Source organism: Aspergillus ruber (assembly GCF_000600275.1).
Source record: "Aspergillus ruber CBS 135680 unplaced genomic scaffold scaffold00010, whole genome shotgun sequence".
NCBI lineage: Eukaryota > Fungi > Ascomycota > Eurotiomycetes > Eurotiales > Aspergillaceae > Aspergillus > Aspergillus ruber.
The window spans coordinates 203606-230431 of NW_024467306.1; the positions used below are offsets into that span (position 1 = coordinate 203606).

The 26826-nt window shown below is 48.1% G+C and overlaps 12 protein-coding genes across 12 annotated transcripts in view; 5 read left to right on the forward strand and 7 right to left on the reverse strand.

Moving 5' to 3' along the window:
• EURHEDRAFT_37658 (Nrd1 complex RNA-binding subunit) overlaps positions 1-1059 on the reverse strand; it is a 3583-nt gene extending 2524 nt beyond the window's left edge. The window contains exons 1-2 of the mRNA XM_040778869.1: positions 615-1059; positions 279-524 (exon numbers count right to left, since the gene is read on the reverse strand). Coding sequence (XP_040639555.1) covers positions 279-524; positions 615-734 — 366 coding nt within the window. The 5' untranslated portion in view covers positions 735-1059. The remainder of the gene's footprint in view (positions 1-278; positions 525-614) is intronic.
• Positions 1060-2302: 1243 nt separating this feature from the next.
• Positions 2303-4076, forward strand: cit1 (citrate (Si)-synthase CIT1; the record flags this gene model as incomplete). The annotated part of the gene is made up of 6 exons (XM_040786304.1): positions 2303-2419; positions 2484-2548; positions 2636-2720; positions 2788-2835; positions 2912-3829; positions 3888-4076. 6 exons carry the CDS (start codon positions 2303-2305, stop codon positions 4074-4076), a joined length of 1422 nt encoding a protein of 473 aa, XP_040639556.1.
• A 765-nt stretch (positions 4077-4841) lies between these two features.
• Positions 4842-6995, forward strand: EURHEDRAFT_411599 (putative mitochondrial DNA replication protein (Yhm2)). The gene is made up of 7 exons (XM_040781665.1): positions 4842-5308; positions 5376-5400; positions 5460-5478; positions 5535-5631; positions 5731-6403; positions 6528-6884; positions 6956-6995. Exons 1-6 carry the CDS (start codon positions 5230-5232, stop codon positions 6580-6582), a joined length of 948 nt encoding a protein of 315 aa, XP_040639557.1. The 5' UTR covers positions 4842-5229; the 3' UTR covers positions 6583-6884; positions 6956-6995.
• Positions 6996-7312: 317 nt separating this feature from the next.
• Positions 7313-9170, reverse strand: EURHEDRAFT_411600 (ubiquinol--cytochrome-c reductase subunit 2). The gene is made up of 4 exons (XM_040781666.1): positions 8763-9170; positions 8499-8673; positions 7567-8426; positions 7313-7501 (listed from the first exon to the last, which is right to left on the reverse strand). The coding sequence occupies exons 1-4, from the start codon at positions 9006-9008 to the stop codon at positions 7406-7408; spliced, it is 1377 nt and encodes a 458-aa protein (XP_040639558.1). The 5' UTR covers positions 9009-9170; the 3' UTR covers positions 7313-7405.
• A 138-nt stretch (positions 9171-9308) lies between these two features.
• EURHEDRAFT_411601 (putative DNA directed RNA polymerase III subunit Rpc82) lies at positions 9309-11665 on the forward strand. The gene is made up of 4 exons (XM_040781667.1): positions 9309-9458; positions 9520-9576; positions 9689-10543; positions 10593-11665. The coding sequence occupies exons 1-4, from the start codon at positions 9447-9449 to the stop codon at positions 11601-11603; spliced, it is 1935 nt and encodes a 644-aa protein (XP_040639559.1). The 5' UTR covers positions 9309-9446; the 3' UTR covers positions 11604-11665.
• Positions 11666-12951: 1286 nt separating this feature from the next.
• On the forward strand, positions 12952-15779 carry EURHEDRAFT_411602 (putative AMP-binding enzyme). Its single transcript, XM_040781668.1, has 4 exons — positions 12952-13438; positions 13510-13765; positions 13858-15448; positions 15508-15779. The coding sequence occupies exons 1-4, from the start codon at positions 13268-13270 to the stop codon at positions 15611-15613; spliced, it is 2124 nt and encodes a 707-aa protein (XP_040639560.1). The 5' UTR covers positions 12952-13267; the 3' UTR covers positions 15614-15779.
• Positions 15780-15965: 186 nt separating this feature from the next.
• EURHEDRAFT_376930 (uncharacterized protein) lies at positions 15966-16919 on the forward strand (the record flags this gene model as incomplete). The annotated part of the gene is made up of 3 exons (XM_040778901.1): positions 15966-16464; positions 16542-16634; positions 16693-16919. The coding sequence occupies 3 exons, from the start codon at positions 15966-15968 to the stop codon at positions 16917-16919; spliced, it is 819 nt and encodes a 272-aa protein (XP_040639561.1).
• Positions 16920-17174: 255 nt separating this feature from the next.
• Positions 17175-18246, reverse strand: EURHEDRAFT_38433 (WW domain-containing protein). Its single transcript, XM_040779613.1, has 2 exons — positions 18065-18246; positions 17175-17986 (listed from the first exon to the last, which is right to left on the reverse strand). The coding sequence occupies exons 1-2, from the start codon at positions 18148-18150 to the stop codon at positions 17185-17187; spliced, it is 888 nt and encodes a 295-aa protein (XP_040639562.1). The 5' UTR covers positions 18151-18246; the 3' UTR covers positions 17175-17184.
• Positions 18247-19417: 1171 nt separating this feature from the next.
• Positions 19418-22370, reverse strand: EURHEDRAFT_411605 (WD repeat protein). Its single transcript, XM_040781669.1, has 2 exons — positions 22279-22370; positions 19418-22221 (listed from the first exon to the last, which is right to left on the reverse strand). Exons 1-2 carry the CDS (start codon positions 22362-22364, stop codon positions 19890-19892), a joined length of 2418 nt encoding a protein of 805 aa, XP_040639563.1. The 5' UTR covers positions 22365-22370; the 3' UTR covers positions 19418-19889.
• A 505-nt stretch (positions 22371-22875) lies between these two features.
• EURHEDRAFT_38508 (uncharacterized protein) lies at positions 22876-23581 on the reverse strand. Its single transcript, XM_040779641.1, has 2 exons — positions 23070-23581; positions 22876-23018 (listed from the first exon to the last, which is right to left on the reverse strand). Exon 1 carries the CDS (start codon positions 23486-23488, stop codon positions 23159-23161), a length of 330 nt encoding a protein of 109 aa, XP_040639564.1. The 5' UTR covers positions 23489-23581; the 3' UTR covers positions 22876-23018; positions 23070-23158.
• pmp47 (putative peroxisomal membrane protein Pmp47) lies at positions 23115-24844 on the reverse strand. The gene is made up of 3 exons (XM_040785717.1): positions 24497-24844; positions 23696-24429; positions 23115-23634 (listed from the first exon to the last, which is right to left on the reverse strand). The coding sequence occupies exons 1-3, from the start codon at positions 24619-24621 to the stop codon at positions 23519-23521; spliced, it is 975 nt and encodes a 324-aa protein (XP_040639565.1). The 5' UTR covers positions 24622-24844; the 3' UTR covers positions 23115-23518.
• An 851-nt stretch (positions 24845-25695) lies between these two features.
• Positions 25696-26775, reverse strand: EURHEDRAFT_376934 (Rab family GTPase YPT1; the record flags this gene model as incomplete). Its single annotated transcript, XM_040778902.1, has 5 exons — positions 25696-25890; positions 25966-26193; positions 26254-26301; positions 26366-26489; positions 26765-26775. 5 exons carry the CDS (start codon positions 26773-26775, stop codon positions 25696-25698), a joined length of 606 nt encoding a protein of 201 aa, XP_040639566.1.
• Between the last annotated feature and the right edge of the window lie 51 nt (positions 26776-26826).

Sequence of the window (26826 nt, forward strand, 5' to 3'; positions counted from 1 at the left end):
TGCGCCAAACTCAAACACAGATATAAACTCGCAAAAAAAAAAAAAAAAAAAAAAAAAAAAAAAAAAAAAAAAAAAAAAAAAAAAAAAAAAAAAAAGCCACGGTTTCTATGCAGAAAGGCAGGGGGGTATATAAGTGGGAGATACATCGGGCTGTTCTTATAAGCCATGCACAGGACTTGGGGCAAATCACTGTGCAATATCGGCCTTATGGATGATGCCCGCGAATGATAATGTGATAATTTGGTGATTCTCCGCGTATATCTTCTAGTAGTGCGTACCTTTTGATCTTCAGGAGCATTGTTTATGATATCCGTCATCAAGACGGTGAGCAGTTCGGTCACTCTGTTAACGCCAGCTGCGAAGGTTCCATCTGGAGCAGCACTGCCGGCTGGCTGGCCTGCTCTGCGTGCTGCTTCTACCCACTGTCGAGTTACAGAGTCTACAACATAGAGTACGCCCAACTTGTGTGTCCCTGGTGCCTTCTTGAAATGGGTGTAGATCTTTTGGATGAGGACGGATTCGTTCTACCAGCGAGGAGACAGAAGTTAGCGCAAGTCATTCAAATCACCCGGTAGAAACTGAGACAGCGACAAACGAAAGAATGACAAACGTACCTGAACGTTGGCGGTGCAAAGCGAGGTGATGCTGTTGATCTTCGAACCAGAGACACCTGGTGGCTTGAGAGCAAGCATTGATTGGAGATAGTTCTCCAGCTCGGCTACAGCTGAAGACATGATGGGTTGGGTTGATATATAGGCCGTTGCTCAAAGAGTCGCGTCGCGTCTACTGGGAAAACCAGTGCAGGTTGCTTAAAGAAGTGGTCGGTAACAGAAAATCTCTTGCTTTTCAGTTTCCCTTTCTGTACTCTCCACCAAGGTGTAAAAAATAAAAACGAGTATCCTTTTAAGCGGACTTTGGTAGCCGTGTCACTACAGACTTCACGAGCGTATACTTGGCGATAGACAGGGCCTTCCGCCTACAGCTGGAACAAAGCCCGAGCGATAAGTGTCCAGGGCTTGTTTTTCTCGACTCGCGCACGAGTATGAGTACAGGAGTACGTCCTAAATCTGAGAGTGAATATATCAAAGGGGACAAGAAAAGAGATGAAAAGAGATGGGTTTACGACGTATAGACGACCCGTTGATGATGGAGGGATAGTTGAGAAGGGAGAGAAAATGAAAGGGAGTTTTTGGGTGAAAAAGTGCAGGCTCACTAAGTCTGAAGCTAGTCCATAAGAGGAATTTAATAGCCTGAGGTATAATTATCATTTTCCTTGTCTTGGCACATCATGTGACCTTTTCACGTGGCTCATCCGCAACCAAGTTGCTCCGACTTCCGTTTTAATCGACTGCCATTTTCCCCGGTGAATCGAATGCGGCAATCTCTATGGAGTTCGGAGTCCGGAGTCCGGAAAGTACTCAGGGTACCCTAATACAACTCGCCTGAAACGTGAATTTTGTGTATAGCGTTGATACGTGCTGAATCATGAGATTCAATTTACATGCCAAGCACTGTACCAATTCCGCTAAATGGTACCGGGGAGAAGCAGAAAAAAAAAAAAAAGTAAAACTAGTTTGATCAGATGCTGCATCTGCATGTGACCACTTCTGCGATAGTCGTGTGTGCTTGTGTCATCATACAGAGAACATGCTAAGATTCTCTTACTCTACATAACCACATTGGGGCAGCCTCGGGTGACGGCAAATGTACACATTATTGAGTGCCAACGTCACCGGCCCTATGAAGTCATATCTCTAGATGGAGTAATCCTGGAGGACTTAACCGTAAGAGAAGCATAAAAGATGAAAAGCACGGAGCTGCGGATGGCATTGAGAGGCTACTCCGTACAAAGTTGCATAGAGTTATTATCAGATGGAGTTACGGGGTAAACACAGAAGATCAATTACTCTGTGGGTTATGTCTCCTTCATCCTCCCGAAGACCGGAATGTAGCGAAATTCGGAAGACAATATAACATGTCCTGTAAGATCAATACCCATTCCGTCACCATCTCGCCGAAACGGGTTGCTGGAGAGTCTCGGGAGACCGGCTGCGTTGGGGCTAGCGTTACCATACCGTACCCTCATGCAGTCCATTGCCTAGCTTTGTTGCCGGGAGTTACCGTACTGTGTGTACCGGTAGTATCGTTACGGTCAGATGGAAAAAACGAAGAGCTCCGACTCTTTTTTCCACCTGGGTTGGCCTCCCTGATATTATTTCTCTTTCTTCTCTCTTCTTATTCTTCTCTTCCTCTCTCCATCCTTGGTCTTACTACTCCCACTCCACCCACCCCAGATTTCACCATGGCTTCCGCTCTCAAGCTCGGAACCTCTACTCTGCGTTCCTCCATTGCCGCTAAGCCGGCTGTGCAGTCCGCTGCCTTCAACGGTCTGCGCGCCTACTCGACTGGCAAGGCCAAGGTATGCTGCTTGGTTTGGTGACTTTATATAAATTCAATGGCTAATTAGCATTCGTGTACTATAGTCCCTCAAGGAGACCTTCGCCGACAAGCTCCCTGGTGAGCTTGAGAAGGTCAAGAAGCTCCGGAAGTGCGCATTCACCCCACCTCCCCCTCGTTGAAGGTCCCGATTGCCGTTCAAGAAACAAGTGCTAACCATATGCTTGAATTGTTACAGGGAGCATGGCAACAAGGTTATTGGCGAGGTCACTCTTGACCAGGCCTATGGTGGTGCCCGTGGCATCAAGTCCCTCGTGTGGGAGGTGGGTTCACAATGTGACGTGATCATTTTGACATGATGGACACAAGCTAACATACTGTGTCGTAAAGGGTTCCGTCCTAGACTCTGAGGAGGGTATCCGTTTCCGTGGCAAGACCGTAAGTGCTCAATGGATTTTTTTTCTTTTTCTTTTTTCTTCCAATTGTACGATGACGTGCTCACAGCATGCTTTAGATCCCCGAGTGCCAGGAACTCTTGCCTAAGGCTCCCGGTGGTCAGGAGCCTCTCCCTGAAGGTCTCTTCTGGCTCCTCTTGACCGGTGAGGTCCCCTCTGAGCAGCAGGTTCGTGACCTGTCTGCTGAGTGGGCTGCCCGCTCCGACCTCCCCAAGTTCCTCGAGGAGCTCATCGACCGCTGCCCCAACACCCTCCACCCCATGGCCCAGTTCTCTCTGGCTGTGACTGCCCTTGAGCATGAGTCCGCTTTCGCCAAGGCCTACGCTAAGGGTATCAACAAGAAGGACTACTGGAACTATACCTTCGAGGACTCGATGGACCTCATCGCCAAGCTGCCCACCATCGCCGCCAAGATCTACCGCAACGTCTTCAAGGACGGCAAGGTCGCCCCCATCCAAAAGGACAAGGACTACTCCTTCAACTTGGCCAACCAGCTCGGCTTCGGCAACAACAGTGACTTCGTTGAGCTTATGCGCCTGTACCTGACCATCCACTCTGACCACGAGGGTGGTAACGTTAGCGCCCACACTACCCACCTTGTCGGTAGTGCTCTGAGCTCCCCCATGCTCTCTCTTTCTGCCGGTCTCAACGGTCTCGCTGGTCCTCTCCACGGATTGGCTAACCAGGAGGTGCTCAACTGGCTCACAAAGATGAAGCAGTCCGTCGGCAGTGACCTCAGCGACCAGTCCATCAAGGACTACTTGTGGTCTACCCTCAACTCCGGCCAGGTCGTCCCCGGATATGGTCACGCCGTCCTCCGTAAGACTGACCCCCGTTACGTCTCTCAGCGTGAATTTGCCCTCCGCAAACTGCCTGACGACCCCATGTTCAACCTGGTCAGCCAGGTCTACAAGATCGCTCCTGGCGTTCTGACTGAGCACGGCAAGACCAAGAACCCCTTCCCCAACGTCGACGCTGTAAGTTTATTTGACCCAGCCATGACACAAATTATAAAAATACTAATGTTGCCTTTAGCACTCCGGCGTCCTCCTCCAGTACTACGGCCTGACTGAGGCCAACTACTACACCGTCCTCTTCGGTGTCTCCCGTGCTCTGGGTGTCCTTCCTCAGCTGATCATTGACCGTGGTCTCGGTGCCCCCATCGAACGCCCCAAGTCTTTCAGCACTGAGGCTTTCGCCAAGCTTGTCGGTGCCCAGCTGTAAACACTTTTCGTTTCCCGTTTTTGTTGGCATGATATGATCCTCAGGAGGAAATTTTTGGGACATGAAACGAGTCAGAACATTTTGTATTATCTCACATTATCTCATACCTTTTTTTTTTTTTTTTTTTGGGGGGAAGGGGGGGATCTAGACTGGGACGCACGGAGTGTTGGGGTTTGTTCGATATTATTGTATGATAGGACTTGGTTCGAGCGGGCCTTGTAACAAGCACTTCCACGTCAACTTTCAACTTCTCTTGAGCGATCTTTTATTTTTATCGTAAGAGGGTCCAGTTAGATGGGCCATTCTCGAATGTACCCCGTAGTCTCCGGACCATACGGAACACTCCGAAGATAATTAAGCTATGACACTAAAAGCACCGAGCGTTTACTGGGTAATAGAGCAAGAATGAAATGGCGGACAGCTCCTTCAGCTCAACTGTTGGGAGCATCTCGGGTGAATCCGGTGCTCAACGACAGCACAGTACGAAGACTACTTCGTACTTCGTAGCACGGAATGCTCCGTGTTACATGTCCTCTACTCCGTGCAGAGTACGGAGTATATGCGGTACAAGGTGATTGTACTCTATGGTCTATAGGAAATATAGAAGTATCACTGATACTATCGAAACTAGTCAGTACGTATTAGTCCATAGCTATTAGCATACGGCTAATGGCTTTTTGCTGGTCGGCAACGGACAACTATTTGTATATCGCCCAATCGGGCATCGTTTCACCGCCGAGCTCAAAGTGGCCTAGCGCTGCACGGGGACATCCCCAATCTCGAGTCTGATTTGGCGTTGGGCATGGGGTGGCTAATGATGCCTCAGGCTGTCAGCCCGCCAGGTCAATTCCCGCGATTGCACCGGTTTACCTGATCTGTCTTCTTTCCTCTTATATATTCCTCTCCCCCTGGTCTTTCTTTTAACTTCTTCCGCTCTTCGCTTTTTGACTGTTATCCGTCGTTCTCCTATTCGGCTCGAATTCCTCCGATCTCGACTCGGAACTACCCCATCTTTCGGTTCTCGCTCGGCTGAACTCCCACTCGTCGCATTTATCCGCGGCCAATCCTTCGACTCTTCGTGATCCCTTAAGGCGACGCATCCCCATAACTTCCCTTGGTCAGGGCCCCTTTCAGCGCACCCCAAGGCCAGAGAATGTCTACCGCTACTGCTCAGACGCCCGCTTCGGGCCCTAAGCTCGAGAGGAAGCCTATCAAGTTCAGCAACCTGCTGCGTACGTGCTACTGTTTACACTTTGCTGTCCTATTGACATGGTCATTCTAACCATGTTTCCTGTACAGTTGGCGCAGGATTGAACATGTTTGAGTAAGTAAACATCCGATACGTCGAAGTTTCTCTTTGCAGTTGCTGACTTGGATTTTTAGGGTCACATCGTTGGGACAGGTAACTGCTCATTCCTCTGCAAAGAATATTGGCACCCTTACTCACACATCCATCAGCCGCTGGAAGTGATCAAGACGACCATGGCTGCGAATCGCGGCGATAGCTTCGCAGGTGCCATGGCTCGGATATGGGGTCGTGGCGGGATCCTCGGTTGTAAGTGCTCAGACCCCCCCTTTTGCCCGTGCTCCACCGTCAGATGTGGGGAGTTGTTTTTTGGGTTTTGATGCTCACATGCAAATATCATATCTACAGACTATCAAGGTCTCATTCCGTGGGCCTGGATTGAGGCCTCTACTAAAGGCGCTGTCCTTCTCTTCGTCGCATCTGAGGCAGAGTTCGGTGCTAAGGTGCTTGGTGCCCCCGATTTCCTAGCTGGTATTGCCGGAGGTATGACCGGTGGTGTTGCCCAGGCCTACGCTACCATGGGTTTCTGTACCTGCATGAAGACGGTCGAGATCACCAAACACAAGATGGCTGCTACGGGTGTGAAGCCCCCCAGCACCTTTGCGACCTTCATGGATATCTACCGTAAGGAGGGTATCAGGGGTATTAACCGTGGTGTCAATGCGGTTGCTATCCGTCAAACCACCAACTGGGGCTCCCGATTCGGTCTCTCCCGCCTGGCTGAAACTGCTATCCGTAATGTCACTGGAAAGGACGACAACCAGAAGCTTTCTGCGATTGAAAAGGTTCTGGCGTCCGGTCTGGGTGGTGGTCTTTCCGCCTGGAACCAGCCGATCGAAGTCATTCGGGTTGAGATGCAAAGCAAGAAGGATGATCCCAACCGACCGAAGAACTTGACTGTCGGCAAAGCTTTCAAGTACATCTACGACACCAATGGTGTTAAGGGTCTCTACCGTGGTGTGACGCCTCGTATTGGCCTTGGGATCTGGCAGACCGTTTGCATGGTGGCTCTTGGTGACATGTAAGTCCTACGTTATCCGTTTTTTATTTTTTCACTTTACCCATTGCCCCGCGATCTTTACATGCTATTCCCTAGTAGCGAATATCGGACTAATTGGTGGGTCTCCGTTACTCCGAAATAACAGGGCCAAAGAGACAGTCGAAAAACTGACGGGCGAGCAAGTCACTGCTAAGCACTAAAGAGAGGGGTTGAAATACCCTTCTGCTATGCACATGGTCTGATGATGGTCGCCATTGGTCATCAACCCTTCGGACGGACGGTGCAAGCATATCTTTAGACTTCTGTGTACCGAGAAGTCTGCATTACTCGAGATATATTGTACTTGTATGGGACGCCATCCTTTATCATGAAACAGTGATATATACCTATGGTATAGAATAGTGGCTACTAGCATTCATATAGAAGGCACTCGATTTGACCTTTTCTGATTCATCTTACTCTCATAGACTGTTTCTCCTTTTTACTAGACGTTCTACCAGTGGTATGTTATCTCATGCCAATAAGTGATCCGAACACCTGCATTGACAGACAGCACGCTTTCCCTCTATGCAGAACGCCTTGCTTGGTATAACTCCGTCGACAATATCCATGCTTGCTTACTGCTCGAGACACGACAATTGTGATGTTAAATATCTTGCAATTGACCTTAATAGTCATTCCAATACAATTTCTGAGGCAATATAAAGATAAATTATCACTGTAGTTTATCAATGTATCCTTAAAGAGTTAACCTTCTCTCAAAATGATATAACCAAAACCAACTCAATGCATCTACATTCCTAAGAAAAATTCAATAAAGCATAAGATACAATCGTATTACAGTCACAAGAAAAAAGACCGAAAAAAAAAAAAAAAAAACTACAACCACATCAACATGACACAAAGAAAATATCTGCGAAGATTGATCTAGACACATAGTAATTGGTGGGGTGTATTGGTGGTTTTCTTTTCCTTTTTTTTTTTTTTCAATCAAGTCAAGTCTAGCACGTATGGTATACATATTTAAACAGTCAGGCCCAGGTCCTCGGCATACGGGAGCTGGAAGAGGTCGCCAACAGCGACGACGGAGGCCTTGCCGGAGAGGAAAGACTTGGCAAGCTGTGAGAGAGGTCAGTCATATTCATGTCATTTACATAAGGAGGGAGAAAAGTGATAGAACGTACATCCTTAACCTGCTGCTCAGTAACGTTGTCAATGTTCTGGGCGATCTCGTCGATCTGGTAGGGCTTGCCGCCGTTGATCAGGGCGGAGCCAGAGGCCTCAAGCCCAGTCTCGAGGGTCTGGACTGACTCGAGAGAACGGAACTTGGCGAGTGCAGCTGCCTTCTTGATCTCCTCGCTGGCAACCTCACCAGCAGCGACTTTCTTGATAGCATCAACGACGTTCTTGCTGGCAGTAGCGACCTGGCCTGCGTTTCCGGAGAGCGCAATAGTGAAGAGACCGGCGTCAGAGTAGGTGTGGCTCTTGGTCGAGACACGAAGCTGAGCGAAACTCTGGGTGGCCTGGGACAGGAGCGAGAAGCCAGGAGTCCACTTGATGGTCGACTCACCACCAAGGAGGGAAGCGAGGACGGCAACCTCGGGCTTGTAGCCAGAGGTGCCGAATGCGCTGGAGCCGGGGAAACCAATCACGACAGCGTTTTCGGACTTGTGGGAGATGCGCTGCTCACCACCGTGGTACTTCGAGGCCCCCTTGTCCTGGACCTTGTATTGACCAGAGGTGCCAGTGGTCGGGAGCCCCTGGAAAAATTGACCAGCCCACCTAGAAAGCTCCGAGGAGTTGGGGCCACTGCCGACGAGGGCAATGTTGGACTTGGAGTAGGCGTCCTTGGCGAACTCAGAGAGAGCCTCGACGGAGAGGTACTTCTCAAACGGGACGGAGGTGTTAGGGGTGATGTTGTCACCGAGGCCGCGGTGGAAAGCCAAGCCATGGGCGGCATCGATACCAAGGTACTCAGGGTCAGCAGTAATAGCTTGCTGTCTGAGCTTGAGGAGGTTGGCGACGAGCTCGTCCAATTCCCACGCTGGTATATTGAGTTAGACCTTTTTTCCGTTGTATCTTCCCTCCTAATGTCAACCGCTGCGCCCCCACTCACCTGCAAACTTCGATTGAGAAGCAACTTCCGCCAACAGCTCCGTGAAGTATGGGAGGTCATTCGAAAGGAACTTGGTCGTGAGGACGACGTTCTCACGCGAATGTGACGAGGAAAAGGCACCGCCTAGCAGCTCAACCTCCCGAGTGATCCGCAATGCTGACCGCTTCACTGTAGACTATCAATTGAAAATAATATCTTTAGTATTCAGACGTTCCCAGGCATATATAATTGTTGAGCATCGCCATTGAACTCTCGGGGACCTACTTGAAAAGCGAATCGGTCGAGGGCCTCGGAGAAACCAGGGAAGGGCTGGTAGCGGGAACCAGCCTTGGAAACCAGCGCCAGGGTGCTCGTAGGACCGGCGACCTCCCGGTTGGCAATCTTCACACCAGCAGCATCCGAGACCTCATACTGGAGACCGGGATTGCTGGCAGAGGCCATGCTACGACGGTTGGTAACCTGGAGCGCACGGGGCGCACTTCGGCTAAGAGTAGACCGCGACAGCATCATCGCATGTGCCGGATAGAAAGCGGGGGAGGAGAGAGTTCGAAAGCCGGGGAGGCTTTAGAGGCAATTGGGAGGGGTGGTGGTGGCAGAGTTGCTGGCCGACTGTTGTTGGGCGGGATTGGAAAGCGATGTCTGAAAAGCTTCAAGATGCCGGACACCGTTGATTACTCGCCCGCTGATTGGTTCAAATGACGAGTGCGGGCGGAACCGGCTTTTCCTCATTCTCCGTCAGGTGAGGTCAGGTGACTTCGATCTGCACGTGAGCCCCTCGGCGATAAGAAAAAAAGAAGTGAGTCGATTGTGGTCTTCGTCGAAGGCACTCACCTTGGCTTGCGTCTTGTTTAATCTCACGTCTCATGGAGGATTTGCGGTGATTTATATTTTCTCTCTGCCTGGAGAATCGGAGGCTTTCTAGAGGCACAAGAAGAAGAACGAAGAAAAATGACGTCCCAAGTATGCGATTGCATCTCTTACGACCATGCTTGCATCGATTGCTGATTGTAAAATAATACAGAATTATGCGGAACTCTGTACGCTCCTTGTCGAGGATAGCTTTGGAGAGCTGTTTGGGGTAGGCCTATACTTGTCTGATCATTGCTGGCCTTCGCGACGCATTGTTCGCATACAAATTTCGAACTGAAGACAGGATTGCCATGCTGACTATTTCCGTCTCTGATGTACAGCGCATATTCGCGACCCTTGAGCGATATGACCGTTTGAACCTTCCGCGCTTAAAATTCTACTCCCGTCTTACGGACCGTCAGCTTCACCATGGCCTCGCCGCTATGATTCAGCAAAACCTCGTCTTTCATTACACATCTTACGATGACGGTGTCACATACTACGAAGCAAATCAGCACGCTGCATATTATCTCACTCGATCCGGAAAGATTCTGGAATTTATTGAAGGTCGATTGGGGCAATATGCGGCTACGCTCATGTCGGCTATTATGTACTTAGGCCATGCATCCGTTAGTCACCTCGAGACGTTGCCTGAGCTTAGACCCGAACAACCACATAGAAACGGCATCAATGGAGAGCACAAGTACAAGCACGAGCACGAGCACGAGCAAGACGAGGCGAATGGGGAGCACGAGGACCAACCAAATGGCATAGACAGTGAGCATGCTTTGTCAGAGCAGCCCTATCTTCTCCATCCAACCCTCAAGACTCTGGCAGCCCATGGATACATACTTCGGGCCAGAGAAGCACACTTCCAAAGCTACACGGACACCGTCTTAGATGCGGAGCGAGTAGTCACTTCGAGGCCAGATATAAAATCGATGAAAGGGAAGAGGCTGGAAGAAACGGTTATCGAGAAGACGTTAGAAATAGTCAAGGAAAAAACCGACGGTGACCTTAGTCATGGTTTGAAATACAATGGCGTTCCCCGAGGTGCGAAACAAGGGCGCGGCGCAGCTCAGTCCAATGATCCTATCAAGACGGAGCAAGCCGATGTCGATGAGGATGACGAGGAAGATGAAGATGAAAACGAATGGTCAGATAATGAATTAGGCAACGATACTGTTCCTATGGAGGTAGGTGTCCATTTTTTTTGTTCCTTGGGAGGAGGCTAATGTCCTTCAGTCAAGCTTAATTGTTCGGGTTAACTATGAAAAACTCGATGTTGCGTTACGACACTGCCGTTTCATCGGACTCGCAGAGCAAGATTCATCGGCTGTCACTGCAGAGGTATACGAATCTTTGCTTCGACGAATTGAATACCAGACCCCGCGCTGTCGAGATACAGTCGAGATTCCTCGTGAGGGCGAAGAAGGGGAACAATATTCTGTCCCAATTCCGCTCAGTGCCATCGCGGAGGATGTCGACCAGCAACTTGATCTCTCAGGTTCTATTGGCCCTATGGATATATCACAGCCTTTCAGCCGGCGCGGCAAACGCCCATTGGAGGATGGTGTCAACGGAACCAGTAATGAAGGGACTAATGGATTATCATCTGGTTCCAGTCGCACATACGAATTGGACCAACATCTTTGCCTTCTGGCGCAACCACCCCACAATTTAACTTCAAAACGCATAGTTGGAGGTTTGATCACTTGGACGGTCGAATACCGGTATGTAGCGCGTATATTGCGCCATCTCGAGCTGGAAAAGATGATTGAGGCTCGATACGGCGATGTGGCCTTACGTGTTGTTCGCGTTCTACACGCCAAGGGTAAGCTAGATGAAAAGCGGCTACAGGAGATAAGTCTATTGCCTTTCAAGGACCTACGCCAGGTTCTCGCTAGCATGCAGACGGGTGGATATGTCGACCTACAGGAAGTACCCCGGGATGCGCAACGGCAGCCATCACGAACAATCTTCCTTTGGTTCTACGACCCTGACCGAGTCGCCAGCGGTGTCCTGGAGGACGTATACAAGGCTATGTCCCGGTGCCTACAGCGCCTCAAATTCGAGCGCAGCCGACTCAGAGAATTCCTTGAGAAGACAGAGCGAAGTGATGTCAAGGGCAACGAGGAACAATACCTGTCAGAAGGAGAGCTGAAGATGCTGGAACAATGGAAGGCCAAGGAAGCACTGCTGTTTGGCGAGGTGTCCCGGTTAGACAACATGGTTGCCGTGTTTAGGGATTACTGATGAGGTTAAAATTACTTTGGTTAAAAAAGGTGTATTTCATATTTGCATTGCATAAATTTTTTTTTTTTTTTTTTTTTTTTTTTTTTTTTTTTTTTTTTTTTTTTTTTTTTTTTTTTTTTTTTTTTTTTTTTTTTTTTTTGTGCTAGCATAGCACATAGCATCATTATATAGAAAGGAGATGCGACAATTCCTACGACTTGTTTAGTTCTGGGCGTCTGTTATCTACCCTAATACAATCAATTCATTATTCACTTAACCTGGCATCGTCCAGTTTCATGGTTTATCTACTTCATCTTATGCATACATGATCTATATCCTTCAATGAAGAACAGACTGTAAAGAGGACTAATGATTATTCTCTGTTCTGTCTCATGTCAGTTGATGCATTCAACATTAACGTGATTCGCATTGGAAAGGACCTTAACTCCTAAGGTCGGTCAAGTACAAAGTACCCTCTGAAGCATCCAGTCTGTTTCGGTTATACTTAAGGCGAAAATTATACCACAGGGAAATCTTATATAGCAATCCATTAAACTACATAACGTGTAAGGTACATAACTTGCACATGTTGATAACTCGATTCTGGGGTACCATTCTGCCCATCAAGGACCACTTATCAACTCTATTGATTTTTTCGGAAAATCAACCTGGATTTCATGTGGTGGCCACTTCACATGAGCCTGTTACTCCAGGCCCCGCCCCGGTTGATGCGGAGAATGGACTGTGGAGGCTGTACATCAATTGTACAAGGATATATAGTATCGATGGTCACGGACTCAACAGAATATTCTGCATGATCGGAGACTCCGTAGCTTTAGGTTCTAAAAAAGCAGCATGTGACCCATTCGGTTATGTTTGATGGTAATGACGTAGCATTCCTCTCTCTCTCTATTATTACAGGACGACGCCCATACAAAATTTTGCATAAGTCATGGAAGACACCAAAACCCATTTTATGCACTGGGGCGCATGGACCAATAAGAGTCTCCGCTTTAATTACCCAAAAGGCAATCGTGTCCGGCCTCGGTCCTTCCGATCCGGGGACCGTTTTGATATCACAGGATAGGAGTACGGAGTACTCAGTATATAATTATTCTGGATATGTTATAACTGTAGCGTAATTGAATAGAGATATAGTAATATGAGCGAGCTGATTCTTCGCTCTGCCAACTAACCAATGCAATTCTTATACCTGTACTACTAGTTACGTACGGAGTACTACTCCTACTGCTATGCAAAATGCCGAGGTTCATTGGACTATCTATTTAGTGACCAGCCAATCACCGACTCCACCGCCCGAGAGAGAGGCATTCCCGGAGCAATTAACTACTCTGTACAGATTCTTCTTCTTGTTCACTTCTCTCCCTTTTTCACCTGTTTTTCTTTTCTTTTTTTTTTTCCTTCTCCGGTTCCTTAGAAGTGCCTCCATTGATCTCCTCCCTTATACTCAGCACATTACACAGTATTGCTTGGAGTGTTGCTCTTTCTTTCTACAAACCATAAACGTCAGTTTAGTACGGAGTACATATATTCGACTTTCCGTTCTCCTTTTGATATTAATACCATTTCCTTTGGTATGTACACCCTGTCTTCCCCTCCCCTGCTTCAATGCTAAAGATCCCAGACCTGTCAAACATACGTATTGCAAAATCCACCACGACGTTATGTTCTCGTCGCAGCCCATCCATGCTGCTCGCGCGGCAGAGTTGAGGGAAGAACCCCCCAAGGGGACTCCCTATTCCGTTGCTGTGCCTGGCTCCGAGCAGCCAGGCCGGAGTAAGGTCTACCGTGCTTGGAACACACAAAAGGCCTTGCTGAAGACCTTGGATCCCCAAGTATGTCGTCAATTCGCGTCTTAAGTAGGCACAAGTCGGCGCTAATACTAAAATTATTGTGTATTTTTCAGGTTTCCACAGCTCATGACATGTTCGAGTTGACTGCAAATCGCCAGCCGAAGGCTCACTGTCTTGGGTGGCGTCCATACAATCCAGTCAGTAAGAAATTTGGAAACTATAAATGGCTTGACTACCAGACCGTCCAGAAGCGCCGCGCCGTTTTTGGCGCCGGTTTGGCTGAGTTACACAATAAACACGGCTGTAACCGTTCGGGCCCGTACGGTGTTGGTATTTGGTGTCAGAACCGTCCGGAATGGCAAATCACAGGTGCGTATGTAGCCGGGATCATTACTCTGGTCATTCATTGAGCGTGCGTTTTCGCCCGAGTACCTGACTGATTTTATTTTCTTTTTCAACAGACTTGGCATGTATGTCTCAGGGCCTATATTCCGTTTCGATCTATGATGTCTTGGCCTCGGACGCCACGGAGTATATCATCAATCACGCCGAACTGAACTGTGTTGTGACCTCCTTGCCGCATATTCCTACCCTGCTCAAGCTCAAGCCGTCGTTGCCGAACCTGAAGATCATCATCAGCTTGGATCCTCTGGACTCCGGTGAACAGGCGGGTCATTCCAAACGTGCACTGTTGGAGTCTGTTGCTGCGGGGCAGGATGTCGCGATCTACACGATTAACCAGGTCGAAGAGCTTGGTGCCTCATTGAATCGTCCCTACAGCCCACCATCTCCGTCGGACACTGTCACCATCAATTATACCTCGGGTACCACTGGTCCTCCGAAGGGTGTGGTCTTGACGCATGAGAATGCTGTTGCAGCCGCAGCGAGTGCACTCGTCATGTCTGAACAGAAACCAGGCGACACAGTTTTGTCGTATCTTCCGTTGGCCCATATCTATGCTCGTTTGGCAGAGCATGCGTCCTTCTGGACCGGTGGTCGAATTGGGTATTTCCACGGAAATATCGTGGAATTGGTCGATGATCTGAAGCTCTTGAGGCCAACCGGCTTCATGTCCGTCCCTCGCTTGTACAGTCGTTTTGGAAATGTTATCCGCGCCTCGACTATCGAGCAGCCGGGTGTCAAGGGTGCCATGTCGAGACATATCGTTTCGACGAAGATGGCGAATCTGAAGAACCCTGACCCTAGCCAGGCTACGGCGAAGCACGCCTTGTACGATCGAATCTGGGCTAAGAAGGTTGCGGCGGCAATGGGTCTGGACCGGGCCAAGTTCATGGTCTCTGGTTCCGCGCCGCTCGACCCGTCGCTGCACAACTTCCTCCGAGTTGTTCTGGGAATAGACCTTATCCAGGGCTATGGCTTGACCGAAACCTATGCCGTGTCGACGGCGCAGTCCGCTCAAGATCTTACTGCTGGTAACTGTGGCCGTTTGGCCCCCTCAACGGAAGCATGTCTGGCTTCGCTACCCGATATGGAGTATTCAGTTGATGACAAGCCCTACCCACGGGGTGAGTTGCTTCTCCGTGGCCCCACCCAGTTCCGGGAATACTTCAAGAACCCAGAGGAGACGAATAAGGCCTTGACTGAAGACGGATGGTTCCGCACCGGTGACGTCTGCGCCGTGGATGAGATGGGTCGCTTCATCATCATCGACCGCCGGAAAAACGTCCTCAAGCTGGCTCAGGGGGAGTATATTTCTCCCGAACGGTTGGAGGGTGTTTACTTATCCGAACTTGGCTATTTTGCCCAGGGTTATATCCACGGTGACAGCGTTCAGACCTTTTTGGTGGGTATCTTCGGTGTCCAGTCCGATGCGTTTGCAGCGTATGCCAGCAAAGTGCTAGGTCGCACCATCGGTGCCACTGACATCGATGCCATCCGATCGGTCTTGGATGACGACAAGATCCGTCGGGCTGTGTTGAGGGATTTCGAGAAGGTGGCCAGGAAGCACAAATTGGCCGGCTATGAGAGAATTAAGAACTGCAAGCTGATGCTTGACCCGTTCACAATTGAGAATGACCTGCTTACACCAACGTAAGTGCTGAATTGACGACCTTTCTTTTATTGTTCGACATTACTAACTTTTTCCCCAGTCTCAAGCTCAAGCGCCCTCCCACGGTTAAGAAGTATCGCCATGTCTTGGATGAGCTCTACACTCAAGCTCTCGAGGAGCAATCCGCCCCCAAGGCCAAGCTTTAAGTCATTTTGCTTTTGTCTTACCCTTCTTGTCTACTGTATAGATTGTCATATCCTAGCAGGTGTTTGTAAATGAGAAGCTGTATATACCTTGATCTTCTCTTTATCATACGTGACACCATGATTTAGTTTTTAATATACTTATGACAAGTAATAAATCAATCGAGCATCGTTAATTCAATTTTAACAATAAGTGTTAAATGTTAAGCTAACTGTGTGCCGCAGTTAAAGCGGTGATGCTTGGCGCCGGAATTCATCGACTTCACATCTCCGAGCTTCAATCAACAACTGGCCAAACTGTGCCAACCTACCACAATTATTTTCCCTTTTTCATTTCTTTATTCTGCTTGACAAAATGCATTTTTCAATAATACCTATACCCTCCATCGTCCTCCTCGCCACTACAGTCATCTGCTCGTCTCTAACAATCACCATTCCACCGTCCAACCTCCTCCCAAATCCCAACGTCCTCCCAGCAGGCACACACGCAACCCTCACCTCCCTCCCCTCCTCCTCCTCCTCCTCCCAAGACCAAACAACCCGCAATGCCCTTTTTAACGCACCCCTAACCTGCTCCGCAACCTTCGTCTTTCGCAATCTCCAGCCGTCGGCTCCCACCCAGCCCGCGTCGTATCTGCTTGACATCCGCTCCGCGGAATACGTGTTCGCTCCGTATCGCGTCGACGTTGCGGCTGATGGTAAGGTGTTGGGCGCATGGGAGACGTTCCGGGGTAATCCTTGGGACAATCGCGGCGCGGAGAAGTTCAATGCCGTTGATGCTGCTGCGAGAGAGGATGCCACGGTGGAGGCTAAATTGTTGGCCAAGAGAGGATTTTATGAGCAGAGGTCGAGCTGTAAGTTGCCACCTGAATCTATATCTATGTGTGTTGATTTGGCATGGAATGTTGTGCGCTAAATGTGTATGATCTAGTCTCACCGTTGTCGTTGGTCAAGAACCCGATGATCCTGCTTGCGCTGGTGGCCCTGGGTTTCATGTTTGGAATGCCCAAGCTTATGGAGAACAGTATGCTGTGTTTCTTTACTCATTTTTGGTGGACGGGGGCTAACATGGTCCTTTCTAGTGGACCCCGAAATGCGCGCCGAATTCGAAAAGCACTCCCGCTCTTCTCCCATCACTGGTGGTGCTCGAAGTGCCATGTCTGGTGGTGGTGGTGGTGGTGGTCCGGGAAATTTTGATCTTGCCGGGTGGATGGCCGGAACAGCACCAGGGCCAATGGCTAGTGCAGAGGCTGCTGCTCAGGGTGCAGCGACTGGTAGAGAGAGCGGTGTAGCGCGCAGAAGGGGATGATGCGACGGTTGTTTCTCGCAGGGATCCTTTGATTAAGGGTTCAGGTTTAATAATTCTACAGTGTTCAAATATAAAATCTTGATGCATGATCCCCAAATTGCAAGTCATGGTTGTTTTAAAGCGAAGACTGAAGCTCCGAAATACAGAATGACAAACGTTCAAACCAACCCATGTTGCATCCTCCCGAAATTAACAATACTATACTTGAAGGTCATGAAGGAAGCGTATAATCGTCAAACGTATTAACCATGACCAAGTGCGGCCACTAGAAGTCACCACCACCGAAATCATCACCACCGTCATAATTTCCTCCATCATCACCATAGTTGTTTTCGACATAAGTATTGTCATCCCCATCGAATGCTTCCGCCAGCAAAGCGCCACCAAGCAACCCACCGCCAACACCTAACGCTGCCGCACCTGCATTTCCCATGCCACCTTGTCGTCGCTGGGGATGTGCATACCCACCCTGCATCGGGTATTGGGAGTAACCATACCCCGTCTGTGGTTGCGCATAACCTCCATAATAACCACTTGGCGGGTACCCATATGACTGCGGTGGCGGCGGGGGTGGTCTGCTGTACCCTCCGGCTCCATAGGGACTACTACTGCCTCCACCGCTTGGCTTAGCCTTCCCCATCAACTTGCTCAAGAAACTCCTGCTGCGCGTTCTATTTCCCCGACCTGTATCCTGAGGCGCCAGATTCTGCGCTGACGAAGGACCCGGCGATTGCGCATGCGAGCCATCGCTGTAATAATCAGCAGCGGCACCCGGCTGTACTGCTGGGCTTTGCGTCCCGGATCGAGCGTTCTCTTCAGCTTGTAGCCGCGCAGCTAGCTTTGCATCGCTCTCGATCACATCTTCCTTATCTTTTTCTTGGTTGTAGGGGTTGTTCGAGCCAAAACCACCTTTCTTGTCATTCGCACCCGCTGCAGAGTTTCCTGCGCCGGATTCCTCGTATGATGGTGGCGGGACGCTAGGAGGTTCATGCAGCTCCTCTTGCTTCTTGGCTGGGGCTTCTGGGCGTTCCCATTGGGATTTGCCGGTGTGCAGGTTTACGAAGTACCTAGTAGTTCAAGTTAACCACTGTCTTTTTGACGTGCTTTGATTTGAGCGCTGTAGGTTAGGGGTATGTGAAGCTTACCATTGCTTATATCGGTCATCGAACTCAGGCTTCCACCCCTCCGGGACGGACGGCGGCGGAGGACCGGCAGGCGGAGCGAACGACATTGAGAATCGTCGTTGTATTGTATGCTCAAGCAGTGGACTGGTATAAATTGATCAAATCTGATGTAGAGTATATCAGTCTTTGATGATGACAGTCTTGATGATAGAAATCAGAACTTATAAGAACGCATAACTTTGTTCATTCGGAACAGGAGAACTACTTGTATATAACCATAAACGTAATCCCATCACTGGATGCAAACGCCAGTGGCGGTGCATCAGCCACATGATATAATTGGCTGGCTACAGCTGGGTAGCTACGATGATCTCACAAGTATGGAAGTTTGGATAATTATTGTGAATTGATAATATTTTTCTGGAAGGTTGAAGACTAGGTTGAGACACCAAGAAATAAGACATGATCCTCCGGCATGCATATGCGTTACTATTTATAACACGATTATCGCTTTCCTTTTGGGGACTGTTGTCATATAGTCTGTCAGATCATTGTGGGGATTTTCTATAATATCGTATGCAGTTTAGATTGGCATTTTTGCAGGATTTTACACAGGTGGTACAAATGGATTGATCGGTACGATCATTTTATTAGGTTTCCGGTTCGAGACGCAGAGTGTTACCCCCGGATTGATCACTTGAAAGGTCTTAGTAGACAGCATCACGAAGCCCTTATCCGATGGCGGATGGTCTGAACACCGGCACCTCGGAATTCGGCAGTAGTATGTACTTGTATGTATTCCCAGGCTCCGGAGCAGCACCCTGTGGCCTGCAGGCCAACCCGGAATATGTCTAAGATTAAATAGGTGTTACAGACCTAGCCACATCAGCCTCACGTGACTACACGGGGAAGAAAGGCAGAACCGTTGGATAGCAGATTGTGATGGAAATGCAGAAGGAACAAGGATCAAGTTGATATTTTATGAAGTAATCACGTGACCTACCATTTTCCTACCAGAGGAATGGTATACGAAATGGTAGGAAGTGAGGGATATATAAGGACACTCATTCATGCACTTAGTTTAGTTCTTCGCAATCAATCTAGTTAACCAAGCACTAGTTACCTTCTAGTTTCTGACTCGTCCGCACTTAACCAACAACCCAGCATACGTGCTCGGTTGGCCTTGTTTCTCTATTCGTTACCTGTACCGTTTCTACCTGTTGATTATCTTACGGAGCCTGGAGAGGGCGACATACCTTCGACGTGATACACAGAGGACCTGGATGTTCATTGAGCATACGGTTACTTGGAAGACACTTAGGGTAAGTGTCCTGTCTCGAAATACAACTAACTAGAACCCTAGGTACGATACGAGAGAAGCCAGGTTGTGACAATAGGTCTTTATAAGGCTGTATGATGGCAAATTTATATACACTAGAAATCCATCACATTAAAATAGGTCTAAGATCACCTGTATCACACCTATCCTCTTTCTCAATTCATCTTTTTTTCATATCTTCTCACTTCTTCCATGATTCTACCCCAGCCTTGAGTTAGGGGTTGGATTTTCACGTGCCAGGGAGTATATCATTGTGCATCTCATCCCAATTCTCAGTTCATATCATCATATGCATCACAATGAGAAGCCATGACAGAGCTTTCTCGCTTATTTCATGAGTCCCTTGTGTGGTAAGCCCATCATGATAGATCAAGTCTCATTGGACGATTATCAACCAAGTTCTGATTCAAATCCAATGGCGTATGCAAGAGAGATGGTATTGATATCCACATAGGAAGCGATAGCCCACACACATACGGCATTATTGTTTTTTAATCATGGCTTGGACTAATCCTCTTCGCCTTCTTTGGGGAAATTCGGATCGATAGTACCGCTTGCTGGCCACCAAAAGTCCTCCTCTATGTCTTCTTCTAGTTCTCCAAGCACTGTTTCAAATATAGATGGGCTTGCAATCTCTTCTGGATCGGACTCCAAGGTGAGGTCTATTATCTCAGGTTCGGTCTTCATAATCACTCGATCATCAATTTTCCCGGCATGTCGCTTAGACCTATCAATGGGACGTGGAAGAAGAGGCCCCTCATCATCTATTTCTTCACTGCTGCAAAGATCGATGAAATTATTGCTGCTGGATGAGATCGGTTTGGCGGAACTAGTAGAGCCATCTCTTTTTCTTTTGTTTTCTTGTCGTCGTTGGTTGCGTATCCGGGAGATTTGGATTCGAGAGGCAATTTCTTTTCGAGACTGTTCGTCGAGCCCTCGCCGATCATTTAACGGAGCACCATCAAATTGACGAACTAGTACTTCCTCCTTGAGAGGAGTTTCAGCAATGAGATGTTGAGGTGTGCTGTCAGGACGCGCCCAGCTAGCAAATGGGCCCTTGTAGTGAGGTCCTTTTCCGACGCCGTAAATGGGATGTCTAACCAGCTCCTCACCCAGCAACATATTATTCGCCATTTTAGCCTCGGAGTTAGAACCTTCCTGTTGGTCCCCGTTGTCGTCAATAGCCTCGGTCGAGCTCTCAAAGACCATACTCTGCTCATCACTGGCCTGAAATGGACTTGATGATAGCACATGAAGGCCCCCAGCAGAATCACCTATCAGAAGGTTGGTTTTATCACTTGAAAATGCACCACACATAACCGCGCCTGGGAAGCGCGCAACATCATCAACATGAACATCCTCCTGGGACCGAAGAATATCCCATCTCTTTAGAACGGCATCCGAAGCAGCACTGTAAAACTGGTCAGGACCATCCCCCCATAGTGCCATCCTGACGCCGACATCCACTCGCTCCCGGGGAAGACTCTCATCTATCTGCTCAGAAGGACCATCGTGCCCAAGCCGGAGCAGAATATCCTCAGGCTTGCGGTAATCCCAAACGTATGTAACACCATCAGTACAGCTAGCAGTTACATAATAAGGATTCGCCGGACAAAAAGTCACATCGTTAATATCCAGGGCAGGACAGTCGAGTTCAATTCTGTGCATCTTTGATCTCAGAGGATCATATAACCGAACAACTGACCTAGCGAGTGAGGCCCTCGAGGGTGTCGGAGCGCTCCCAGTGAGGAACAATGGCAATGAATGATGCCATTTTACATCAAAGATATTTTGCGCATTTGGAGAAAGGTGAATTGGTGTCATCGATGCTTCATCCATGCGCCAAGCTGCAAGCAGCCCATTCTGTGGAACTCCTTCATCCTTCTCATCCTTCTCTGACATCCCGGCAAGCAGGATGTTCCTTGTTGCTGGAATAGTGCCCCATGCTAATGAGGTTGGCACCAATTCTATATCTTTCTTCCGCTGTCGTTGTTGAAATTCCAGTGAGGTATGCTTTCGCTCTTTGATGTTCCACAGTCCAATAGAATCCGTACCAGTTGCCAGTACCTGTTCATCAAAATTCGAACGCGCCATTACCTCAACCTTCGAATTATGTCTGAGTGTGCCAACACAACCAGCATTGGCATGACTGCTGACATCCCACAATTTCACAGTGTTATCATAGCTTGATGTAAAGAGTATATCATCAAACCACTGCATGGCAGTGACACTCATGAATAGACGTGTATCTGTCTGGTTTTGGCCGGGCGTCACTCGCCTCCAAGGGCATTTTACCCAGTGGTCCGGTAGCTCCTTTATATGGTTTCTTGTAAGGTCTCCCAAAACAAGATTGTTACCCCTATTGTATTCCATGTTGTGTTCATCACTTTGCGCAGTAGCGCCGGCTGCGAACCTGGTTCCATCCGGTGACCAAGCCAGAACAATAACGTCATTTGAGGCGCCTTGCCAGTGCTTGGAAGGTTTCAGATCTTGGGCAAAATAAATATGTAACTGTTGGCTGGTATTGCCCAATTCACGACCATGTAAGAGCCCGTTTAAAGTTCTTTGATCGCGAGAAGTTCTGCAAGATGAAGGATTATCCGGCCGGGGATCATTGATCTGAGGATGCTGAAAAGACCGGGGCGGCTCCGGTCTCGGGTCCAACGGGGATGTCGAATGGCCTCCTCGTGGTCGGTATGCTACCGAGGAGTTGCGCGATCGTTCGCTCACATTTTCGTCTGAATCCTGCTCGGCAAAGAGGTTTATTTTCTCGTAATAATTGATGGGCCCGGTTCTCTGTCGGCCAGAACGTCGTGCTGCTGGTGTTGGCGCCGAATTTCTATTAGGCAACATAAGCTTGGAATTTTTGGCATACGCCGGCCGGTGTTTAGCGTACGAACTTCTCATGAATTGCGATAGTAAGAGCTGAGCTTCTTGGGTCAACCCTTCTTTATTCTCTATGTCGGACAAATACTTGGGCATTATGATAAGTCTTCAATGCTCCCTAGCCTGGCAAAAATTCTGACATATTAGCTGGGCTTTCTCGGTTCTCTTTCTTTTCTTCTCTTTTATTTCTTTTATTTTATTTTATTTTATTTTTTTTTTGGTCCCTTCTCCTCCCCTTATCCCTACCGGAACCCAGAGTGACATATACTTACCGAGAGATAGCCTGTAGTGTAATGCAGCACTAACCTTTTATAAGTTGAAGTTGCTGCAAAAAATGACTTTCTTGGGCGTTAAGAATTGTCAAGGAACAGGATGCTTGGTTGGTATGAGTGAATAACAGATTTTTCCTAACTCCATGAGACCAAAATTAGCATACCATTATGATACTTTTCCCAGAAGCATTCAGTATCGCATCTTCTTGGGCAGAGGCACAATAATCCTTCTATCATTGGGAGGCCCAATAAAATAAATCGTTCAAGTATTGAGAAGATCTGCTCAAAAGGAAACCACAGGTCAACATGATGTTAATTGAAGGTTGGTTGTTTGAGCTCACATTTATTAGTGAGGGGAGTAGTATTATCATCAAAGCCATGAAAATATGAAAAGTCAGGACAATACAGAGTAGAGTATGGAAAGTCAAAAGTTGAGGTCCATCTCAATCAACGCGTCCACGCGGAACCGCGATGATCTCTGAAAATGGTAAGCGGTCAGATATACCACTGAGGGTGGGGTATCAATTACAAAGGACTGTACCCCTGGAAGTATAGGGATATTGGATTATGTAGAGCTCTATTCACATACACTTTGCATTTGATGGAATATAGACACACTCATAAGCTGAAGCTGTACAGTAATTGGCCAGTAGCCCATGATACAAAACAGTTGAGAAACATAATTATTTCTTTTCCTCCAGAATTACCACACAATAGAAGAAAACTATCCCTTGGTAATATTCCTATACAGCAAAAAATGCCATGGCAATTAATAAAGCATGCTGTAAACTGTCCAACCAACAGAGACTGACGAGGGGAGAAGAAGAAAGAGAGACATGATGTACCCAAAGATAGTAACACCCAAACATAGACACAGGGAAAGGAGCCCTCTGCATATTTACAACATGGGATACGGGTATCATTTTTGAAATCCCCATTAATGATCATGCTCGACGTTTTTTTTTTTTTTTTTTCTCTTTATTTTGAGACCGCCTGGGATCGCCGAGCGGCCACTGTCATGCCATAGATAAAATCCTTGAATGCAAACAAGAATGCTGCAGTGATTGCACTTTGGGTTACCTTCGGTCCAATGCCTGTGCGGTGTTGTCAGCCTAAGATGCATACATTTATTGCATCACGCAAGACTCGATTTACCTTTATACAGACCCACGTAGCCTTCCTCCTTGATGATTCTCTTCAAACTTCCATTCAGACTCTCTTTGGGGCCTTCTTTGCTAGCGACATGCATCCGACTTTTGATCGTGATATAAGGATATGTAATCGAAGTGGCCAGGATTTTGCCTAGAGCACCGAGATAAAACGCATCTTTCGGGGTCACACGTCTTCGGCGCTCCAAGACATTCTTCAATTGCTCAAAGATTGTGTATTGGAGGATGGGATTGATAACCAACACGAGCGCCGGAAGGACGCCTGCGAAAAGGGCTTTAGGGCCCTCTTCATGAAGAAGCTCCACCAGGGTACTGATAGTTGACGGTCGTGCTTTCTTGGGGGGCGTCCCAGGCAGGCTCTGCTCGTCGGAATCTGACTTGCGGGCCGTCATCCGAGTATTTATGACCCAGATTGGGTTGGTAATCATGACTGTTGCACTACCAGCGAGAGCACCAGCAACCATGGACTCAAAGGTCGTGAGCTTTTTCGAAGCTCGGCCAGCCTTGATAGCAGCCTTCTCAAATGCGGCCCGCGTCCACTCATACCAGTAGTAATATACAAAATTGGTGACACTAATTCCGAACAGTGCAGACTCCAGGCCCGCATATAGACCCGAGAACCCTTCTCGCTGCACAATTCGACGGACGGCATCAAGGGTGGTAGAATGGGCGCGCTTCGATTCGACTTGCGCTCTCGTTGAAAGGGTAATCAGGGGGTAACTGCAGATTGTCAATGACTTACGCGTTTACTGGCAAAACGGGAAGAGAGACGATTGCTGCAACGTACGTTAAAGCCATGGAAAGGATCCCGCCCCCAGCCCCAGACAATGCATGTGCTATGTTGTCGCTTTGCTGGGCGGCAGCAGAAGCCGCCGCCGTCTTCTTTTGTTGTTCGATAGTTGACTGAGACATGACGGGGACGGAATAGTTCAATGTGGTTAGTATGGGGAGATGATAGCGGAGTCAGCGTATTCCAGGAACAGGCGTGTAGTTATATAGCCGGGAAGAGGGATGGATTTAATCTGAGCTCAAGTGGTAATTATTTTAATCAATCGTCCAGAGGCGACAGACAGGGGTTAAAGAGTAAATGTAGGTGAGAGGGCTGTTATGAGTGACCCGGACGCGGTAATCATTCGGTTCAAAACGGGGACAAATGATAGCCTTCATGACGTTTTGCCGAGCGACTGTGCCTCGGTATTTTTATTTGGCCCCTCCCCTTTCTAAAAGAAGGGAGCCAACATTGAAATAGCGCCTAGCGTCTAATTTGATTACAATAAAATTGATTATGATGATGGAATATATATGAATTGTTCACTCAATTTTTTTGAGGCTAATTCCCCAGTATAGAACACTACCATGCTGCTCCAGAACTTATGCATGTGAATGGCTAGTCTTCTAGATCTTTACAGGGGTACTCAGGATATGTCTCGTACTCCACGTGGAACCCAAATGATTACCAGATATGTAGTTGTAAACGCAATACTTGAAATTCCAACTGATACAATATCAACTAGATAAGAATATTGCTCCGGACATTCATTAAGTTCTTTCCATTAATCCATTCCAACAAAAAAAACACGCATGGAACCCAACCTGCTGAAGACAATGGGGCAACGAGACGTAGGCATGCTGTCGAAAAGATAAAAAAAAAAAAAAAAAGACACCAGCAGTAATCATAGTAAATAGAAAAGAAGACAGCAAGAGGACAATAAACGCAGACCGTTTAAAGCAGGATGGAAGCCGGGGAGGGGGGAAAGGAGTAGTAAGAAGACTATGACGAGAATAGACGAGAGATCCCAGCAGCCATTGCAATGGGTGTGGTCAGTCCATAATCACAGCACCGGTTTTGATTGTTTAAAGCATGCTGGAATGAAAACCCGTCAAGATTGTTCACTGCCACGTTTTGCCAGGGGTCCTTGTCCATAGCATCACTGCTGCCAGACAGAGATGGTCCCCAGCGAGGTGCGGAGAAGAAGGTCGGTGAATTTAGCAGCATCCACCTGCAGAGCCAGACTGGACACCCTGGCCCTGGCTGACCTGCACAGTGGGCTTGTTGTTGATAGTGGCGGTCCCCATGCGCTCCTTGATCTGTCTTGCCATCGTCAAGAAAGCTTGTTCGACATTAGAGGCGTTTTTGGCGGAAGTCTCAAGGAACGGGATTCCCAGACTATCGGCAAATTCCTAGAAAAGCCAGGTTAGTTCTCATGGTCCAAAAGGAATGTCACGAGGCCAAGATTGTGCTTTCGTAAACCGTACCTTCGCCACAGTATATTCCACAACTTTCTTGTCTTCCATGTCGCTCTTGTTGCCCACAAGCAGCTTGTTGACACCTTCGGTTGCATAGCGATCGATTTCCTGGAGCCACTGCTTGACGTTGTTGAAAGAATCCATGTCGGTCACATCATAGACAACACAGATACCATGTGCGCCACGGTAGTAGGATGAGGTTATGGTTCGGAAACGCTCCTGGCCTGCAGTATCCCACTAAAGTCATCGGTCAGTTATGCCACGTCAATATGATCATTTGTGCTGCCTTGTTCATACGATCTGAAGTTTCACAGTCTTGCCGTCGAGTTCAATGGTCCGGATTTTCTGGTCAGAGTTAGATTGCTATAATGATATAATGTCGGAAGGCCGCAAGGACGGGGTTACATACAAAATCCACACCAATCGTGGAGATGTAGCTTTCCGTGTAGGTATCATCGGCAAATCGAAGAAGCAAGCAGGACTTTCCAACACCAGAGTCTCCAATAAGCAGAAGCTTGAAGAGGTAGTCATATCTATTTCGATGGTTAGTTCTCCAATATATGAGATCGCAGACCGTACATCTGCCGCTAAGATAAGGACTGATCGGGGCGCTTAGGGGTGGGAAATCCTCTAAGAGAAGCCGGCAGGTCAGCGAAAAGATGATCAAAACGAAGCAAAAACAATATAATGTATTGAAATCAAAGTGACAAATCGACCCTATGGTTTCTAAAGGAAAACAAAGGAGAAACCTTGAGGAAGAAGTGATCCAAACCGGAGACGGGTCATCATCAGGCAGAGAACTTACCACTCGGGGTTCATGATGGGTAGAGGTCAAAAGGGATATCTGTTTGTCAATAGGAGAAGAAAAAA

Excerpts from the sequence above, each read along its gene's own strand:
- EURHEDRAFT_38433 (XM_040779613.1), bottom strand. The coding sequence starts at position 18,150 with ATGTCGTTCGCTCCGCCTGCCGGTCCTCCGCCGCCGTCCGTCCCGGAG. Across the intron at positions 17,987-18,064 it reads GATGACCGATATAAGCAATG|GTACTTCGTAAACCTGCACA; the intron begins GTAAGCTTCACA and ends TTGAACTACTAG.
- EURHEDRAFT_411599 (XM_040781665.1), top strand. The coding sequence starts at position 5,230 with ATGTCTACCGCTACTGCTCAGACGCCCGCTTCGGGCCCTAAGCTCGAG. Across the intron at positions 5,632-5,730 it reads TCGTGGCGGGATCCTCGGTT|ACTATCAAGGTCTCATTCCG; the intron begins GTAAGTGCTCAG and ends TCATATCTACAG. Across the intron at positions 6,404-6,527 it reads ATGGTGGCTCTTGGTGACAT|GGCCAAAGAGACAGTCGAAA; the intron begins GTAAGTCCTACG and ends CCGAAATAACAG.
- EURHEDRAFT_411605 (XM_040781669.1), bottom strand. The coding sequence starts at position 22,364 with ATGCCCAAGTATTTGTCCGACATAGAGAATAAAGAAGGGTTGACCCAA. Across the intron at positions 22,222-22,278 it reads TCGCAATTCATGAGAAGTTC|AAATTCGGCGCCAACACCAG; the intron begins GTACGCTAAACA and ends GTTGCCTAATAG.
- EURHEDRAFT_411600 (XM_040781666.1), bottom strand. The coding sequence starts at position 9,008 with ATGATGCTGTCGCGGTCTACTCTTAGCCGAAGTGCGCCCCGTGCGCTC. Across the intron at positions 8,674-8,762 it reads TCGACCGATTCGCTTTTCAA|TCTACAGTGAAGCGGTCAGC; the intron begins GTAGGTCCCCGA and ends TTCAATTGATAG. Across the intron at positions 7,502-7,566 it reads CTGAGCAGCAGGTTAAGGAT|CTTGCCAAGTCTTTCCTCTC; the intron begins GTACGTTCTATC and ends CCTCTCTCACAG.
- pmp47 (XM_040785717.1), bottom strand. The coding sequence starts at position 24,621 with ATGTCTCAGTCAACTATCGAACAACAAAAGAAGACGGCGGCGGCTTCT. Across the intron at positions 24,430-24,496 it reads ATCCTTTCCATGGCTTTAAC|TTACCCCCTGATTACCCTTT; the intron begins GTACGTTGCAGC and ends GACAATCTGCAG. Across the intron at positions 23,635-23,695 it reads CTACGTGGGTCTGTATAAAG|GCATTGGACCGAAGGTAACC; the intron begins GTAAATCGAGTC and ends AACACCGCACAG.
- EURHEDRAFT_411601 (XM_040781667.1), top strand. Across the intron at positions 9,577-9,688 it reads GCTTTGGAGAGCTGTTTGGG|CGCATATTCGCGACCCTTGA; the intron begins GTAGGCCTATAC and ends TCTGATGTACAG. Across the intron at positions 10,544-10,592 it reads ACGATACTGTTCCTATGGAG|TCAAGCTTAATTGTTCGGGT; the intron begins GTAGGTGTCCAT and ends AATGTCCTTCAG.
- EURHEDRAFT_38508 (XM_040779641.1), bottom strand. The coding sequence starts at position 23,488 with ATGATCATTAATGGGGATTTCAAAAATGATACCCGTATCCCATGTTGT.
- EURHEDRAFT_411602 (XM_040781668.1), top strand. The coding sequence starts at position 13,268 with ATGTTCTCGTCGCAGCCCATCCATGCTGCTCGCGCGGCAGAGTTGAGG. Across the intron at positions 13,766-13,857 it reads TCCGGAATGGCAAATCACAG|ACTTGGCATGTATGTCTCAG; the intron begins GTGCGTATGTAG and ends CTTTTTCAACAG. Across the intron at positions 15,449-15,507 it reads AATGACCTGCTTACACCAAC|TCTCAAGCTCAAGCGCCCTC; the intron begins GTAAGTGCTGAA and ends CTTTTTCCCCAG.